Genomic DNA, 15,766 nt, shown 5'->3' with positions numbered 1-15,766 from the left:
CATTAACCAGTGGCCAAAAGTAAAAAGGAGAATGAAAAAAAATCTTTAATGTGTAACTTTTTGACTAAATTACAGTTTTGCTTTCTTAGACATCAGTACAGTGATTTGAAGCTTTAATACTGCTTTTCTAAGAGAGCAGCTAAAACAAAAACAACAAAGCACCTTTACTGTACAGCATGTGTAAAACCCAGTCACTGGCGGCTTTGGTCCGTACTGATCTGTGGCATTTATCTCCTGTAGCGATACCTCTTGAAGTGGAACCAAAGCTGGAAGATCCCATTGGCGAACTGACAGCGAAAGCCGTGTCGGTGCGAGTACTCCCACTCCCTGTTTACGATCTTAAAAGCAATGTCCTCATACGGCGGGCCCGCGTGGAACCTTAAAATCCCAAAGTCCTTGTTGTCGGGACTGGGCTCGAGGAAGTACTGAGGCGTGGATCGCTTGTCGATCAAATCTGGATAGAAGATGTTGAACTTGTAACCTTGGACTATCTTAGGGGGAGGGTTGTCGAAGTCGTAATGTGTCTGGTTGTACTTGTTCCACTCGAAGCCTGTGTGGACCCTGTTGAAGAAGCGTGGTTTCCTGGGGCGGTATTTGTCTGCCCACAGGTACATTTTCCCAGTGACCGGAAACTCAACGCTGAACTGGGCCTCATCGTTGCCCATGCCTTCCTTGGCCCGTCGCACAAAGGCGTCCTCTGCACTTTCGCTGGCGTCACCTGACAGACAGAAAGTGGTAAAACAGTGAGGCTACAGTTCCCAATATGCATGGTTATACATTTCTGCAGGGAGGATGCTTTGCTGTCATCTCATACCTGTGACTTGGAGCTGTCTGCGTGCTAACTGCAGCCGGTGTGCGTCTTCCTCTGGGGTGATCGTGTGGGTGTCCAGCGGCAGCTCAGACTGCATGAGCAACGTGGGGCTGTAGCGACCAGAGTCATACTCCGCTTGGCTCTGCTGGATCAGGTCCTCCTCCGTCAGAACAGCCTCCACAACCTCATCCTTTTCCTCTCCATCCTTCTTGTCACCCTTTTCGCCGCCTTCCTCATCTTGGCTTCCTGCTGCAGATGTGGACGGACCCTCCTCTGGCTCCGTTTCAGTGTTTCTCTTTTTCTCTCTACTTTGCCCTCCTCTCTCACTGGAATAAGGAAATGTTGGTTTAGATTTTACAATGCACCTCTTGCAATAGTGCAAAGAGGAATTTGCAACTCAGGTCTGTACATTTTAACTTACTCATCTTCCTCACTCCTAGGCTCCTCTTTGATGATGGGAAACAAAGGTTCACTCTCTACTCCCTGTTCCTGTTTCAGTTTGAACAACTTCTGACGCAACACCTCCTGGTGTCGTTCTCTCAGCCTACAGCATAAAAAGTTAGATTTAGTTTTCAATAATCAGACTCTTGAGATTACAAATCTCTTCTATAAGAGTGCCCTGGCCAAAAAAGACAGCAGTGTGATATTAAGTTGCATAAAGATGGGACTCAACTTTATTAAGCCAGCCAAAAACAGTGGGCATTGCCACATCACTGTCATACCTTGCTCTGGCCATGTAGACTTTGACCTGCTGCAACAGACTCTCCCAATAACCGATATCAAGATTGGATCCTCCAGCCCGAATCTTTGCCTCAATGTTTTGGTGCAGTGCTTGCAGCTGACTGTATGTCTTTCCTTTGAACACAGACTGAACATCTGTGCTCACAGCTGTATTGATGCCCTCACGACGATCACCTGAGAAATAAACGGATAAATTAATACAGTGGAACCTTTGTAATGTCTGCTTGTATTTTAAGAAGTATCGCATTTGGGTAAAAATATTACCAATAACTCAAAATTAGAGGAATAAGTGTATATATACGTGTCAGCTGTATGCATGCATACATATACTGTGTGTACATAACATTCTAAACATTAAAACTTAGATATTTTTTAAACTTGTATAATTTTTTAAATTTTCTATTTTATCCTTTTTTTTTATTTTATATTTTTTGTGCATTTTTATGTTCTTTAACTAATCACTTCTGCCACTTTCATCGCTTTTCGCCTTCTAAGGCACACTTTCACCTGAAGGTTGACTTGTTGCTGGCCTCTTTGTGAAAAATCTATCCAACGACGTCGGTTTCTGTCTACTTTTCAAAATGGATCTGAAGTGGGAGAGGCAGACGTCACCAAAATGCTCAATAGCCCGAGCGGTAAAGTTCTTTTCAGGGTGATTTTTTTCGACAAATCGGCCACCCTCTGAAAAGTGCAGAGAATGCACTTGATATCGGCCGATGGTATGACGGCCTCCTCCTCCTCCTTGCTGAATTGTTGCTGTACTGATGAGTGCTGCATCGCCTCCAACTCTTGCAGCTCTGTCGTTGACAGCTCCTCTTGATGTTCATGCACAAGGCCGTTTATATCCTCCTCGTCAACCTCCAGTCCCGGGGCGGTGCCAAGATTTACGATCTCCTCAACCTCGACATCAGATTGAGGTTCCCCCTCCTCCCCCTCAAAGCCTTCAAAATCTCGAGGGGCAATAGCATCAGGCCACAGCTTCCTCCAGGCAGAATTCAGCGTTCGACGGCTCACCTCCCACCATGCCAAAGAAATCAACTTGAGGCATGCAACGATGTCAAAATGACTTTCCCAAAACTCCCTGAGGGTGAGCTGCGTACTCTCTGTTATGTCGGAACACCGTTTGAACATGTGTTTTGTGTACAGTTTCTTAAAATTAGAGATCACTTGCTGGTCCATGGACTGGAGGAGAGGGGTCGTGTTGGGAGGGAAGAAGAGAACCTTGATGAACGAGAACTCCAGGATGTCGTCCTCGAGGCCAGAGGGGTGGGTGGGGGCGTTATCGATGATCAGCAGGCACTTCATGGGGAGACCATCCTCCTCAAGGAACTTCTTGACAGCAGGGCCAAAGACCAAGTCGACCCATTCAACAAAGAACTGTCAGGTCACCCAGGCCTTGGGGTTGGACCTCCACATAACCTCGAGCCTCTCCTTTAAAATTTTGTGTTTCTTGAAGGCACACGGATTTTCTGAGTGGTACACTAGGAGTGGCTTGACCTTACAGTCCCCACTGGCATTAGCACACAGGGCGAGGGTAAGACGGTCCTTCATGGGCTTGTGGCCTGGCATCTTTATTTCCTCCGCGATGATATACGCACGCGGCGGCATTTTTTTCCAGAAGAGGCCAGTCTCGTCACAGTTGAATACCTGCTGGGGGATGTAGCCTTCTTGATTTATAAGCTCCTCAAATTTTTTAACAAATTCTTCGGCAGCCTTGTGATCGGAACTTGCTGCCTCGCCGTGACGCACAACGGAGTGGATGCCAGTCCTCTTCTTGAACCGATCAAACCACCCATACAATGCACTGAACTCTGGGGAGGTTGGGGGTGCCTCCTGCGAGGACCTTGATGCCGTTGGCTGCTCATTGGAAGCTGCCTTACTTACTAAATCATTATAGCTGTCTAATAAATTGAAGACGCCTTCTCGCAAATGATCGTCTCTGTGAGGGTATCGCCAGTCTTTCCCTTGTCTTTAATCCAAACAAGGAGAAGACTTTCCATCTCCTTTTGGACATGATGGTGGTGCCCATTGAAGGTTTACCTGCTTTGATGACTTCTTTTTGTTTTTAGAATTGTTCCTATGGTCGAAGGATTTTGGCCATACTCACGTGCAATAGCACTAAGTTTCACACCTCGCTCATATTTATCAATAATTTCTCTCTTTGTTTTCATCGAGAGCACTTTACGCTTCCTCTTTTCACTCGCATCACTTGCAGGCCTCATTTTGGATGAACGACAGGCTATAGGCTAATTGCTGCGTCGTTCAAGTGGAACAGCGAAGCGCAAGTACGGTAGCCAAGGGGTTGTCACGTGATTCAGAAGGCGTCGTGGGGTTTGTAGGCTCAGCCAATCAGAGCTAGCGGATTTCGCTACGCTGGCGTTTTGCCGTAACACGGGCAAAAATATTGCGGTTCAGTGCCTTCGTAACTTGAATTTTTTGTGAAACGGGGTATTCGCAAGTCAGGGTTCCACTTTAATTACAGTAATTTAAAAAAAAAAAGAGAATCATATCAGGAGAAAAGCCATTAGAGAGGGACAATGTGAAGGGTGTCCTACCAGGCCCTTTTCCAGAGGCCTCCAGTTTTCTCAGTTTGCTGATCTCATCCTCAGTGATGGTGGTCATGTCTCTCCAGAAGTCCACGTTCTTGCCCTGTTCCAACTCCATGTACACCTACCAGAACATTGCGCATGCAGTAATGTTTTAATTATGCTGCACTTTAAGATCAGTACATGTTAACATGCATCTTTTGACATGTTTACGGTAAATATGTGTTAAAACATAAATATAGATTTACACTAAACAACCTACAGCTGATTTGCCTCTTAATAGCACCTTTATTCTGTGACATTTATATTATTAAGACTTGAAGTGTGAGAGATGGTCGCTTCCTAGGTGGCCATACTAGGAGGTAGCCTGCTAAGCATGAGGTCTGCTAATCCAAGTCCCTGAATTGGACTTCACCACCATGTTTGAAGTGATTCTGACAAATGGAGAATTTTAAAGCAATTACCAATTAACACCATTTGCTGTGTGGATACTTACACTAATCTGTGCTAAGCTATTATACAAAGTAAAAGTCAATATTTATGTTAGGACTTGATACTATCTACAGTGCTGTAAGGAAGTCTTGAGCCACCCCTTATCTTTAAATCATTAATGACATTATTAGAAAAGGAAGATTGATGCAAACGTACATAGAAATACAGTATATAAAAGGCAAAAAATATACAATTCCAACAAGCTTGAAAGTCAGTATTTTGTATGACCAACTCTCTTAGACAGCTTTCTTGTAATACATAATAATAAGACTTGTAATAAGTAGTCTCCGGGAATAGTTCTCGAGGCTTCCTGAAGGAAATTCAAAGTCCTTCTTTGGATATTTGCTGCCTTTTTTTCAATTCTCTATCAAGATGATCCCACACTGCTTCAATAATGTTAAACTGGGAAGGCCAATTGATAGTGTGTTTGGGATCACTGTCATGAAGCCGTTGCCAATCAGATGCCTTCCAGCATTTTCTTTTCCTGTGTTGATAATTCAGTCAATTCTGACTTCCTGTCCAACACCACTGGTTGAAAAGCAGCCCCAAACTATGACAGCGAGGCCACCATGTTTTACAGAATGTTGCGGACACTGAGTTTTAGACCTCCTCTGTACATGTTAATGACAATTTGAATGAAAAACTTCAAATTTGGATTCATTACTTTACAAGACCTTTTGAACAGATTCAGTCCAGCTGAATACCTAACCCGTTCCTCCCTGTTTCCCTTTCTTCCTCCCTTCCTTCCTGCCACCCCTCCACTGAGACAGTTCTTGACTGAAGTAAAGAAATGTGCTGTGGAGTAACAAAGTGCCTGAAGATTCAATTTCAAATTGGTTGTTTGCCAAGTTGTCTGTCGATGATAAATGGCACATGGTACAGATCCATCCCTTGCGTAAGGTAAGGTCTCTTTTCATGCTCGAATGATTCATCGTGGCTTAACAAACAAAGATTCCTCTGAGAAAGGTCAGGTACAAGGACTGGACTGAAAATAAGCAAAATAGATGCCAGTGATCAAAGAAGAGCACTGAAAGGCCTTCAGGAAGCCAGGAGAACTATTGCTCAAGAGCACTTAAAAAATGTCAATAACATCTAACATCAGGAAGCAAAATATAAAGAAACGGGATAGTTTAAGAATTTTGCACAGTACTATAACATGAGATTTCATAGCAGTAGCTCATAACGCAGTGAGTGGTGTTATGTTTTACATACAGTCTAAACTTGACACTACAAATTGAGCTGGGTTTTTAATATTGTATCTGTATGGGCATATTATGAAACACTGTATTAAAATCGGTCCTTTCATAAACAGAACTTTTACACTTTATTTAAGCACATCTACAAACCTTTATGTCCTCTAGCAAGTCGTCCATGTCAGTGACCGTGAGCCCATTGAGGAACGTGTATGGTTCGTGCATTTCCACTGCCAAATCATCATCTTCTGCACTGATGTACTTCGCCAAAAGGTCGATCGGCTTCGCGCGGCCGTCACGAATTCTAATCTTAGACCTGCAGAGACAAAGAACAAGGGTGTGAAGCAGGGTTAATTAGATAAATAGATGTAGAAGGTGGAAGTTTAAACAAACTGATCCAATCATAGTGGAGTAAGAGCCACACTAACCTTAGTTTGGCCTGATGCAGATGGAAGTTGTCTTCCTGTTCAGCCCAGGTCTTGAAATATTCTGCCTCTTTCTCTCTCTGCAGCATTTCCAGCTCCTGCTCTCTCATGGCCTTCTCTCGCTCCCGCTCCAGACGCAGCTGCTTCACCTACATCAACATAAAGTTGGTGTATAAATATGTGGCTCCCAATCTCTAAACTTAAAACTGATCCTCCATGTTTTGCCTGGGAACTGAAATTTTTTAAGCTTTTGTATAAAAAGTCAGGCACTGTGTGAGCACTAATGTGGAAGATTTTTATCCCACAGTTCTTACCTTCTGCAGCTCTCTACGGTTCTCCTCCTGAATACATTTGTTCCTTTCTTTGAGCTCTTTCTCTCCGAGATGACCGATACCTTTCTTATCTAACGCCTGAGGAAGCAAAAAGAACCGTGGATGGGATACAAGGTCTCAAAGGCAGGTTATGACAGGCAAATATCCAAACTTTTGCAGTCAGGAACTCACCTTTTGCCATTTAAATGTCCCCAATAAGTTGTTGTCCCCAAAAGGATTGTCTGCATTGGTGTATCCCAGGTACTCCTCACTCCAGCCCATCTTCTCTCTCCTTTTCTTCTCCTTTGCTTCCTTCTTTGCCAACCTTCTCGCCCTCTTCTCCTCTGGCGTCTCAAGAGCTTTCATCATCTCCTTCTGTTTTTTCCTCTCCTCCTTTTCCTTGAGTGCGCCTCTCTCGCAATCAGACTCTGAGCTCTCAGATGACTCACTCGAACTGAAGTGCTGCTTGCCTCTGCCCCGGTCAGACTTCTCTTGGCTTCTCTTACTCCTCCCGCGCTCCCTGTCTTCACTTTTCTTCCTTCGCTCTCGACTTTTGTCGCTGTCTCTGCCACTGTTCTTGTGCCTCTCTTTCTCTCTGTCCCACTCCCTCCTGTGTCTGTCTCTCGGTGGACTCCCTCTCTCAGGACTCCTTCTTCTTCTCCTTTCTCTGTCGCCGCTTCCATCATGGGAGTCAGAACTGGACTGGGATCTTCCCTTTCTCCTCTCTCGGGATGTTGCTCTACGACTCTCCTGTTCCTTTCTCCTCCTTCTCATTTTTGTATTATCTGAATCAGGACTGAGACAGAAAGTGTGATTTAATACAGTAACTGCAGGAATACAATATTAACTACAGAAGAACCACATAACAGGAAACTCTGAAAGTAAGGTCCCATTGAATACAGTTAAAAACCTATTTATTATTATTTATTTTTTTACATGCAATGGAGTTACCATAACAAGTTGATATAGGGATTATATCTACAGAAGGTCTTTTCATTCACATAAAGACTAACACTAACGCCACTGAACATCAGCATTGCTATCAGTTGATTGGATTACTGTGCAGCAGCCTGGCACTCAACCAAGGATGGGACAAACATCGATACAGCAATATACTGTGCACACATCCCTTTTATGTATATTTTATGCAGTGACAACAAGCCTTATGCTGTACAATGATTTAAACCCTACCTACATCCAATTAAAAATCATACAGAACAACAAAAGATTCAATTCAGAAATATAATTTGCTTTTCAAAAAGAAGGGTTAATTTAAATTTGATTCCGGCAATACATTTTTAAAAAGCTGATATTGGGGGGGGGCGGGAACCCTGATGATCTAATAAGATGCCTTCTCCTTAGGGAGGGGACCCCGAGCTAGACCCAGAACCCACTGAAGAGATTATACATCTCACTTTGCCTGGAAATGCCTCAGTATCTCCCAGCAAGGACTGGAAAGTGTTGCTTGGGAGAAGGGAGTCTGGAATACCCTGCTTAGCCTGCTGCCACTACAACCTTCGGATGATTGATTGATGGATAGACAGAATATCTACGAAGGTCTCACTGGCATGTTGCCTTCTAGTAAGCAATACTGCGCCACACGCACTGGTGGTATGAGTTCTTCAAATAATAAAACAACAGACACATCTTTTTTCTTCCTTTTTAAATGTAAGGCCTTGCTCAGTTCTGCAAGTCAACATCAAATTATATTTAGCGCCTAAGCAAAAGCATAGATGCATGCTGATTCCTGGAATTCCCCCCAAAAAGGATAGTTTTTGTTGATGTCCTTTCGCTGTCGCAATTCGGACAGAAAAACGTTACGTTTACGGAGTCACTCGATGTGTTCAAATGAGGCCTGCTACTACCATCATAATATGTAAAATCCCAAGTAAGCAGCCAACTCCGCTTCGCAAAGAGATTACCTTGATGACCGACCCTTCGACCTGTTCCTCTGACTCTGAGTCTCTCGCCTCCGGTCGCTCTCCGAGCCGCTGCTGGAACCAGAGCGGCCCCTGTGCTGAGGCCGACGTCGGGCCGGAGAGCCATCGCTTGAGTCCCGACTGCAGGATCTTCCCCTACCACGAGCGGCCGTTTTCCCGTCGGCAGACCGACTGTGGTCTCTCCTCTCATCTGGGGATCTAGACTTGTTTCCTCTTGACTTGTTCAGCCGATCTCGGCTCCGACTTCTGGACTTGGAGCGAGCCAGACGTCGAGACTTGGAACTCATTGCGAACTTTCTCTCAATAGGGGGTCCCAACACCAGTTTGTCGCATAAATAAGATGTAACAAATGGGCCTTTTTAAGACATATTATGTTTGTACCAGGTTAAACGGCACTGGAACGATTAAAAAGCAAATAATGTCAATATTTCATATTTTTTAGGTCATATTTTTAAAAATAAAAAATAAAATAAAACCGTTATATATTTAACTAGTTAACTGGGCAGCAAAGGGGCCCCTCAAAGGGGCTTTCTGTGAAATGGCGCGTATTATTTACGTCACGAGAACCTTGAGAAAAATAAACTAGAAACAAATGCCCCGCTGTTTATTAACTGCTGTTTTTATGAAATCCGCACCCCTCCTCGGAGTACCATCTGAATACAACTGAGAACCGTCAGTGTGTTGAAATAACTTCAGGCTGAAAACAGCTCAGAAGCACGAACAACATTTGGCGTTTTTGTGACGTCAGAAAGTGGCAAATGCAGTTCCCTAAATTCTCTCTCAAATAAAATGTTAAAGAATTATTGCTCTAAAAGCTATCATTTTTTTCTGGGTAAATTTAATTTTATATAAACTTATGTAATAAGACAGTTGAATGCGTCACCGCACGCCTTCTTTGCTGCTCTAAAGGGAAAAAATAATGTTGACAGGTGGAAATTGGACTACAAATCCCGCATATCACAGGGCGCCATTGCCTGTTTGTAGAGGAAAGGGGACTCCTTTCAGCAACATTCTTCTCTATCCTGTCTTCTCTTATGGCCGTATGAGCTATATTTTCCGGCTGTTGCCGTAAAGAATTTATGGGTTTGGGTATATAGGTGTGTTTTCTGTCCTAGCCTGGCTCTTGTATGCGGTTAGGAAGTATTCGCGCCGCGCTAGGATCGGTTCGATCTGGTTGGTGAGGTAGGGCTTGTTAGCTAGCTCCCATTAGCCTACAGCTATCAATAGATTTACGGCTTATATCCGCGGCTGTTCTGCCAGGTAGATCAGCTAAAGCTGGAGGCGCGGGTCTGACACAATGGTTGGTCAGTTGCAGATTTCTCCGAGTGTTGACATTGGTAAATAATTCCTCTGTTTCGGGGACAGATCAACGCCACCTTTGTTTGGCTCGAGCACAGCCTGACACGTTTGGCCTGTTTTATTGTCTCGGTACTGTTGTTGTTGTTTTCGGGGTAGGCTGCTTGGCTTATTAGGCTAACTTTACCGTGTTCGCGTGAACAGAAGGAAACTGTCCGCTGTTCACTCCAGAATATCCCGACAGCCACCCAGACCTCCACCAACAACAACATTATGGCGCAACCCGACGCCCCTCATGTAGCCAGTTCACAGAAAGCACTCATGCTGGAACTGAAGAGCCTTCAGGAGGAGCCCGTGGAGGGATTCAAAATAACACTGGTGGACGAGGCTGATTTATACAACTGGGAAGTGGCCATTTTTGGACCACCAAACACTCACTATGAAGGGGGATATTTCAAGGTAAGAAAGCCAAAGTGGTGTGATTACTTCACTTAATGTAATACAATACACAGGCTTTACTGAATGAATAAAGATTGCCACACAACTCAAGCCCCAAAGGTCTCTTTTTGTCCTAGGCTCGAATCAAGTTTCCTCTAGACTACCCTTACTCCCCTCCGGCTTTCCGCTTCCTCACCAAGATGTGGCACCCCAACATCTATGAGGTAACAACTTGACATACTTGAATGCCCTCCCACTGCTGTTTGTGATGGGAGCAGCTGTCCTAGGCTTGCCTCATGATTCATATGATCAAATACCACTTGCATCATGGGGCCCATTAGACCCATTAAAAAAAAATGTGTTTGTTTGTTTCTGAAGCCTTTATTGGATCAGCGCCACCATACATATCTGAGCTGCTGACATATGTTCCCTTAAGGTTGCTGGTAGTTAATTGATTGACTGCCAGCAACCTTAAGGTGTTCAACCCAGCTGAAAACATCAGGCAATCAAGCTCCATAATCTCTCCGTAAGGGGGGGATTGGCTTTTTTTTAAATATATATTTTGTGTGGTGTGTTTAGTATTTTTATACAGGACTTAATCAGATTCCTGTTTTTTTTTTTTGTTTTTTTTTTAAAAGTGCTCTATAACTAAAATTTGACGGAATCACATTTGAAGGAGCTTTCTTTCCCCTCTGTGTCTTTTAGAATGGAGATGTGTGTATTTCTATACTGCACCCGCCAGTGGACGACCCACAGAGCGGAGAGCTGCCTTCAGAGAGATGGAATCCCACCCAGAACGTCCGGTTAGCACTCCCTCATTATCTCTCATGTCTCTCCTTTCTTGGGTACCTCCCGTCTTTGTCCTGTCTCAGCCACTTCAATAATTTACCCAAGTCAGAGTCTTATCGCATGACATTCGTCTTCATTGGCTTCTTTTTACTTGTATCTAGAAACTGAATCCATATGTGGGCATTCAATGTATTATACACTTTGTTAGTTAAAGCAGTCGCCTGTTGTTTTTTGCAGTATGGAGGCATTATCCATGCACAAGTTATTACACAAAAATACAAAAGTCACCATTTCTGAACATGCTGAACATTCAGTGACAATCTTAGCGTTGTTTTGCGTTGTTGTCTTCGGACAGGGGTCGGCAACCTGTGGCTCCGGAGCCACATGCAGCTCTTTAGTCCTTTTATAATGCGGCTCCGCGTGGTTTGGGAAAATAAATTAGAAGTATTTAGCTGAAGTGTATTTTATTTATGTTACTTCTTTTTTAACGTGTAGTTCTAAATTGTTAGATTATTGTGATATTGAAATATGAAAGTACAATTAGATTCTATTATTATTTCATCGCTCAAAATAAGCGTCACACTCGCGGAAGCCGGTATACCTGCAGTAATGCCGTGCCTTTTATTGAGACTTTCAACCCCAGATAGGCCAATTATGGATCTTCGGATCCACATAATGTCAGCAGCTATTCTCCACCGTGAACTATGTTAAAAACAAACACCGCTCACGCCTCACAGATGACAGCTTACAGTCTTGCGTAAAGATGAAAGTAACTTCGTACAGCCCCGATTTGCAGACGCTGTGCGCAGAGGTTCAGGAGCAGAAGTCCCGTTGTAAACATACCACGGCAGACCCGACGATGTTTGCATGAACATGCTTTTCAGCATCTCTTTATTGACCACTTTTCACACACAGTTGCTGTACGCCAGAATAATTAGCATTATATCCATAATTGGAGACTCTTTAAATTCACCCAATACTAAAATAAAATATGTTTTAAAAAAATGAACATAAGGGAGAAAGTAGAAATTAGTTCCTTTTTTTTTTTTTTTTTTTTTTTTTTTTCTTTTTGTTTTAATTCCCATAACTTGTCCTGCAGTAGATGCCATGCTGACTGCCACCTTTGTGTTTGCTTCCAGGACCATTCTGCTGAGTGTGATCTCACTGCTGAATGAACCCAACACCTTTTCTCCTGCCAATGTGGATGCGTCTGTCATGTACCGCAAATGGAGAGACAGCAAAGGCAAAGACCGGGAGTATGTGGAGATCATCAGGTAAACAGTTTGCATGATTCACAGTTCAAAGAAATGGTGTAAACTCACTCGCTGTGCAAAACAAGTCATTTCATGTCAGATGTATCCCGTAGTTATGGAGAAGATTTTACTGATTCAGAGGGTCAAACTAATGCCTTGCATCAAGCAGAGAAATACAACTGTAGTGATTGTTGAAACAGCTAAAACTGTCCAGTGCATTATTAAAACTTGGTGAACCGCCATTCTTCTGGGAATAAATGTGTTCAGATAATAAAAATCTTGAATGTTCAAAGCTGGAGTTCACTTAAACATTTGGCAAAATCAAATTGTGAAAGAGTGTTAGCAAATCCACTGCAGGTGTTTTTTTTAAGTGCCCCAAAAAAACCTCCAGAGGGAAGTACCTCGGAGGCGACCTAACCAGATGACTGTTGTGGGTGTGTGGACTCTGTACTTGTAAAATATTGATAGCATAAAGGTAACATTTTGCACGGCTTCAATCATGTAGCAAAAGATCCGCTGACTGTTGGCGGATAAGGTGGGAACTTTTCTTCAGATTTGGTTGATCTTTTATGGAAAGACAGAAAATGATAGTAAATCTCCAGCTGTTTGTAATGACGCCACTCTGATCTCCCCTCAGAAAACAAGTGTTGGCTACCAAGGCTGAAGCTGAGCGCGATGGCGTGAAAGTGCCCACTACGCTGGCGGAGTACTGCGTCCGCACACGCGCCCCAGCCCCCGACGAAGGCTCCGACCTCTTCTATGACTATTGCTACGACGAAGACGACGTGGAAGGCGAGGATGGCGACTGTTGCTATGACGAAGACGACTCGGGCAATGAGGAGTCCTGACGCGCTTTTTTTGCGGCACCCCGATCTTAGCTGACGTGTGCTACCCTTCCTCTCTCTGCCCGGGTTGCCAGATATTCTAGGTTTACAACCAAGAAAGATTGGAAGCTTCCCTCCTCTAAACCAACACAGAGCTTTTTTCCTCTCGCCTCTGAATGCGTCTTGGAGGTTGAAATTGATGCCTTGCTGAGGAAGGCTCTGACCTGGTAAGATTTGCACCAGCACAAAAGTCACCAGTTTCTTCAGTTTTTATCATCACCTAAATCCTTACTTTGAGGAAAACAAAACAAAAAAACATAACTCTCACATACCCTGCCGAGTTTCTCAGTCCCATGTATAGTGTAAGGTGTTGTGGGGTTAAAAAAACAAACAAAAAAAACCCAACTGTCAACAATAGCAACATTTGCACTGGTGCAAACACTTCCAAACATTTCTCAGCCTGTCTTTTGCATATCTTTCTTTCCCTAATTGTAACTGGCTATTGCTCACTGCTAGTTGGTCACAGTGATGAACAGAAGATTGAGGACTTCAAACAGCACGTTTGGTGTGCTGCAAATATTCTGTTTTTTGTTTTTTGGTTTGTTTGTTCTTTTTTTTTTCTCCCCTCTCCCAAGTGTCACAGTCTGTTCCGCTTTGATAGGACAAGACCTTAATTGTCACATGACGATGTTTTCAAAGTTCCTGTGCATGCCGGAACTTCTTTTCAAAGCTTTTTGTCTCTTTTACTGGTGGACCGTTTATCTACGTCATGATCCGCGTGATGACAAAGACTTCAACAACAAGGACTCTCTGCCCGGAGGACCGGCTGGCTCAATCGGAAGGTCAAATCCTCACGTGAACTTTTTTTTTTTCTTTTTTTTTTTTTCCTAACATGAAGTTGATCTTTGCCGTGTTTTCTTCTGGTTACTGTTGGATGTATTTCTCCTGTCATTTTAAGTGTAGGGTTGTGTTATTTGAAGTAGTTCAGATTAAGAGTTGTGTAGGATGATCACGAGGGAGTTGTTGGGGCGGAGCTAATTATTGATCAGAATTGCATTTCTCCTCGGGGGAGGTCACTCGCTGATGGGCCCCACTTGACCCAAAGACCAAAAGAAGTGTGTTTTAAAGAAAGCCCAAAACATTTGGTAACCGTTTGTCGCACTCTGTTTGCTCTTTGTGTTCTCTCTTGCAAGCTTGTTTTCATTTTACTGTTTTCTTCAGATAGATGTTATGCCTGTGTTGTTTTTTTGTTTTCTGCTTGAGAATGAGTTATGTGATGACGAGATTATTAGGTTTGATTGACAGAAACAATTGTAGGTATTGTCTCATAATCTATGATCCCACACTTCTCAACAAGGTTTTTTTTTTTTCTTTTCTTTTCTTTTTTTCTCCTGCCAGTCCTCGGAAGTGAACAAGACCATCATGTTTTATTCTTCCATTGCTATTCTGTCTTAGTTGGGATTGGACTTTTTTCTTCTTTTTTTCTTCAAGAGTGTGTGTGTGGGTGTGCTCTGTGTGAACTTTTTCATCAGCAATATTGATTGTTTTAATTAAATTGGGAAGTCATACTGAATTTCTCAGGATAATGAATTACATGTGACACAACAATTGAGAAAAAGTAACTATTTTCCTCTTTCGGTGGTCTTCAGTGTTGGTTTGCATCTTTAACAGGAACCGTGACAGATATGCACATATAGCTGTATGAATGATTACTATGTTGTTTTATTCACCTGTGTATTTTTTTTTTTTTATTTTTCAGCTATTTAAAAACTGAAAAAATAAAGATTTATTTGGAAGAAAAAAAACCCACAGTGCTTTTTCTTCTGTTTCACTTGATTTGTATGCCTGCATTTAAACGGGTTACTTTTTGTATTTTAAGAATTTTTGATATTTTGCTGCATAGCTATTTATAAAAAAGGTTATTATAAGGTAAAGGCTGCTTCTTCTTGATTCCTTAATACATAATTGGGGCGATTGTGGCTCAAGAGTTGGGAGTTCGCCTTGTAATCAGAACCGGTTCGAGCCCCGGCTTGGACAGTCTCGGTCGTTGTGTCCTTGGGCAAGACACTTCACCCGTTGCCTACTGGTGGTGGTCAGAGGGCCCAGTGGCGCCAGTGTCCGGCAGCCTCGCCTCTGTCAGTGCGCCCCAGGGTGGCTGTGGCTACAATGTAGCTTGCCATCACCAGTGTGTGAATGTGTGTGTGGATGACTGAACGTGTAAAGCGCTTTGGGGTCCTTAGGGACTAGTAAAGCGCTATACAAATACAGGCCATTTACAGGTTTCATGTTGGAGCATGTGTCATGTTATTTGCCACTGCGTGTCGAAATCCACTGATTTCACAATAGACTGTACCGTTTGCTTCACAAGCTGTGTGCAGCAGCTCTCAATGTGAAGATATATTTTTATTTATTTCTAGTTCATTATGTTATTCTTATTTTGTACACTTCTGCGTACTTTGTGCTACAGAAACGGTTATAGTACCAAAACCTTTTCTGGAGACGTATGCTTATGCTTTTCTTTTTTTGTAACTTTCATCCATTCACCTGATTGGTGGGAATCAAACTCAGCAGATTTAGACATGACTGTAAAAGACAGTGATATAAGCAGACTGAGTGGTATAGAAACAAGCAGGCACACAAGCTGACACCAATCAGAAACTGCTTTGAATATTTCAAATATTTTTAAGCATTTCGGGCAAAATCTTCA

At 43.1% G+C, this 15,766-nt stretch overlaps 2 protein-coding genes across 3 annotated transcripts; one reads left to right on the top strand and one right to left on the bottom strand.

Annotated features, from left to right (window-relative positions):
- Window positions 1-20: 20 nt before the first annotated feature.
- cactin lies at window positions 21-8,769 on the bottom strand. Its single transcript, XM_006786670.3, has 10 exons — window positions 8,442-8,769; window positions 6,712-7,315; window positions 6,523-6,618; window positions 6,212-6,357; window positions 5,937-6,099; window positions 4,108-4,222; window positions 1,534-1,726; window positions 1,233-1,355; window positions 815-1,137; window positions 21-718 (listed from the first exon to the last, which is right to left on the bottom strand). The coding sequence occupies exons 1-10, from the start codon at window positions 8,744-8,746 to the stop codon at window positions 228-230; spliced, it is 2,559 nt and encodes an 852-aa protein (XP_006786733.1). The 5' UTR covers window positions 8,747-8,769; the 3' UTR covers window positions 21-227.
- Window positions 8,770-9,420: 651 nt separating this feature from the next.
- Window positions 9,421-14,834, top strand: LOC102797818 (ubiquitin-conjugating enzyme E2 R1-like). 2 transcript variants are annotated; one of them, XM_087831755.1, is made up of 5 exons: window positions 9,421-10,214; window positions 10,331-10,417; window positions 10,899-11,058; window positions 12,082-12,256; window positions 12,873-14,834. In XM_087831755.1, exons 1-5 carry the CDS (start codon window positions 10,029-10,031, stop codon window positions 13,081-13,083), a joined length of 819 nt encoding a protein of 272 aa, XP_087687881.1. In that variant the 5' UTR covers window positions 9,421-10,028; the 3' UTR covers window positions 13,084-14,834. The 2 variants fall into 2 exon arrangements, with proteins under 2 accessions (XP_087687881.1, XP_006786729.1); XM_006786666.3 differs by having other exon boundaries at window positions 10,899-10,996; window positions 12,122-12,256; window positions 12,873-14,832.
- Window positions 14,835-15,766: the final 932 nt, after the last annotated feature.

Source organism: Neolamprologus brichardi, chromosome 18, assembly GCF_056152115.1.
Source record: "Neolamprologus brichardi isolate AB-2024 chromosome 18, ASM5615211v1, whole genome shotgun sequence".
In the NCBI taxonomy this organism is placed as follows: Eukaryota; Metazoa; Chordata; class Actinopteri; order Cichliformes; family Cichlidae; genus Neolamprologus; species Neolamprologus brichardi.
Note: the sequence above shows the minus strand (reverse complement) of the source record. Positions and strands in the feature narration are given on the sequence as shown.

Bases quoted from the DNA above. Each gene is read 5' to 3' on its own strand.
- LOC102797818 (XM_087831755.1), top strand. From the start codon at position 10,029: ATGGCGCAACCCGACGCCCCTCATGTAGCCAGTTCACAGAAAGCACTC. The intron at 10,418-10,898 runs GTAACAACTTGA...TGTGTCTTTTAG, and splicing joins GGCACCCCAACATCTATGAG to AATGGAGATGTGTGTATTTC. The intron at 11,059-12,081 runs GTCTCAGCCACT...CTTGTCCTGCAG, and splicing joins GTACCTCCCGTCTTTGTCCT to TAGATGCCATGCTGACTGCC.
- cactin (XM_006786670.3), bottom strand. From the start codon at position 8,746: ATGAGTTCCAAGTCTCGACGTCTGGCTCGCTCCAAGTCCAGAAGTCGG. The intron at 1,356-1,533 runs GTATGACAGTGA...TTTATGCTGTAG, and splicing joins GTCTACATGGCCAGAGCAAG to GCTGAGAGAACGACACCAGG. The intron at 1,138-1,232 runs GTAAGTTAAAAT...TCCTTATTCCAG, and splicing joins CCTAGGAGTGAGGAAGATGA to TGAGAGAGGAGGGCAAAGTA.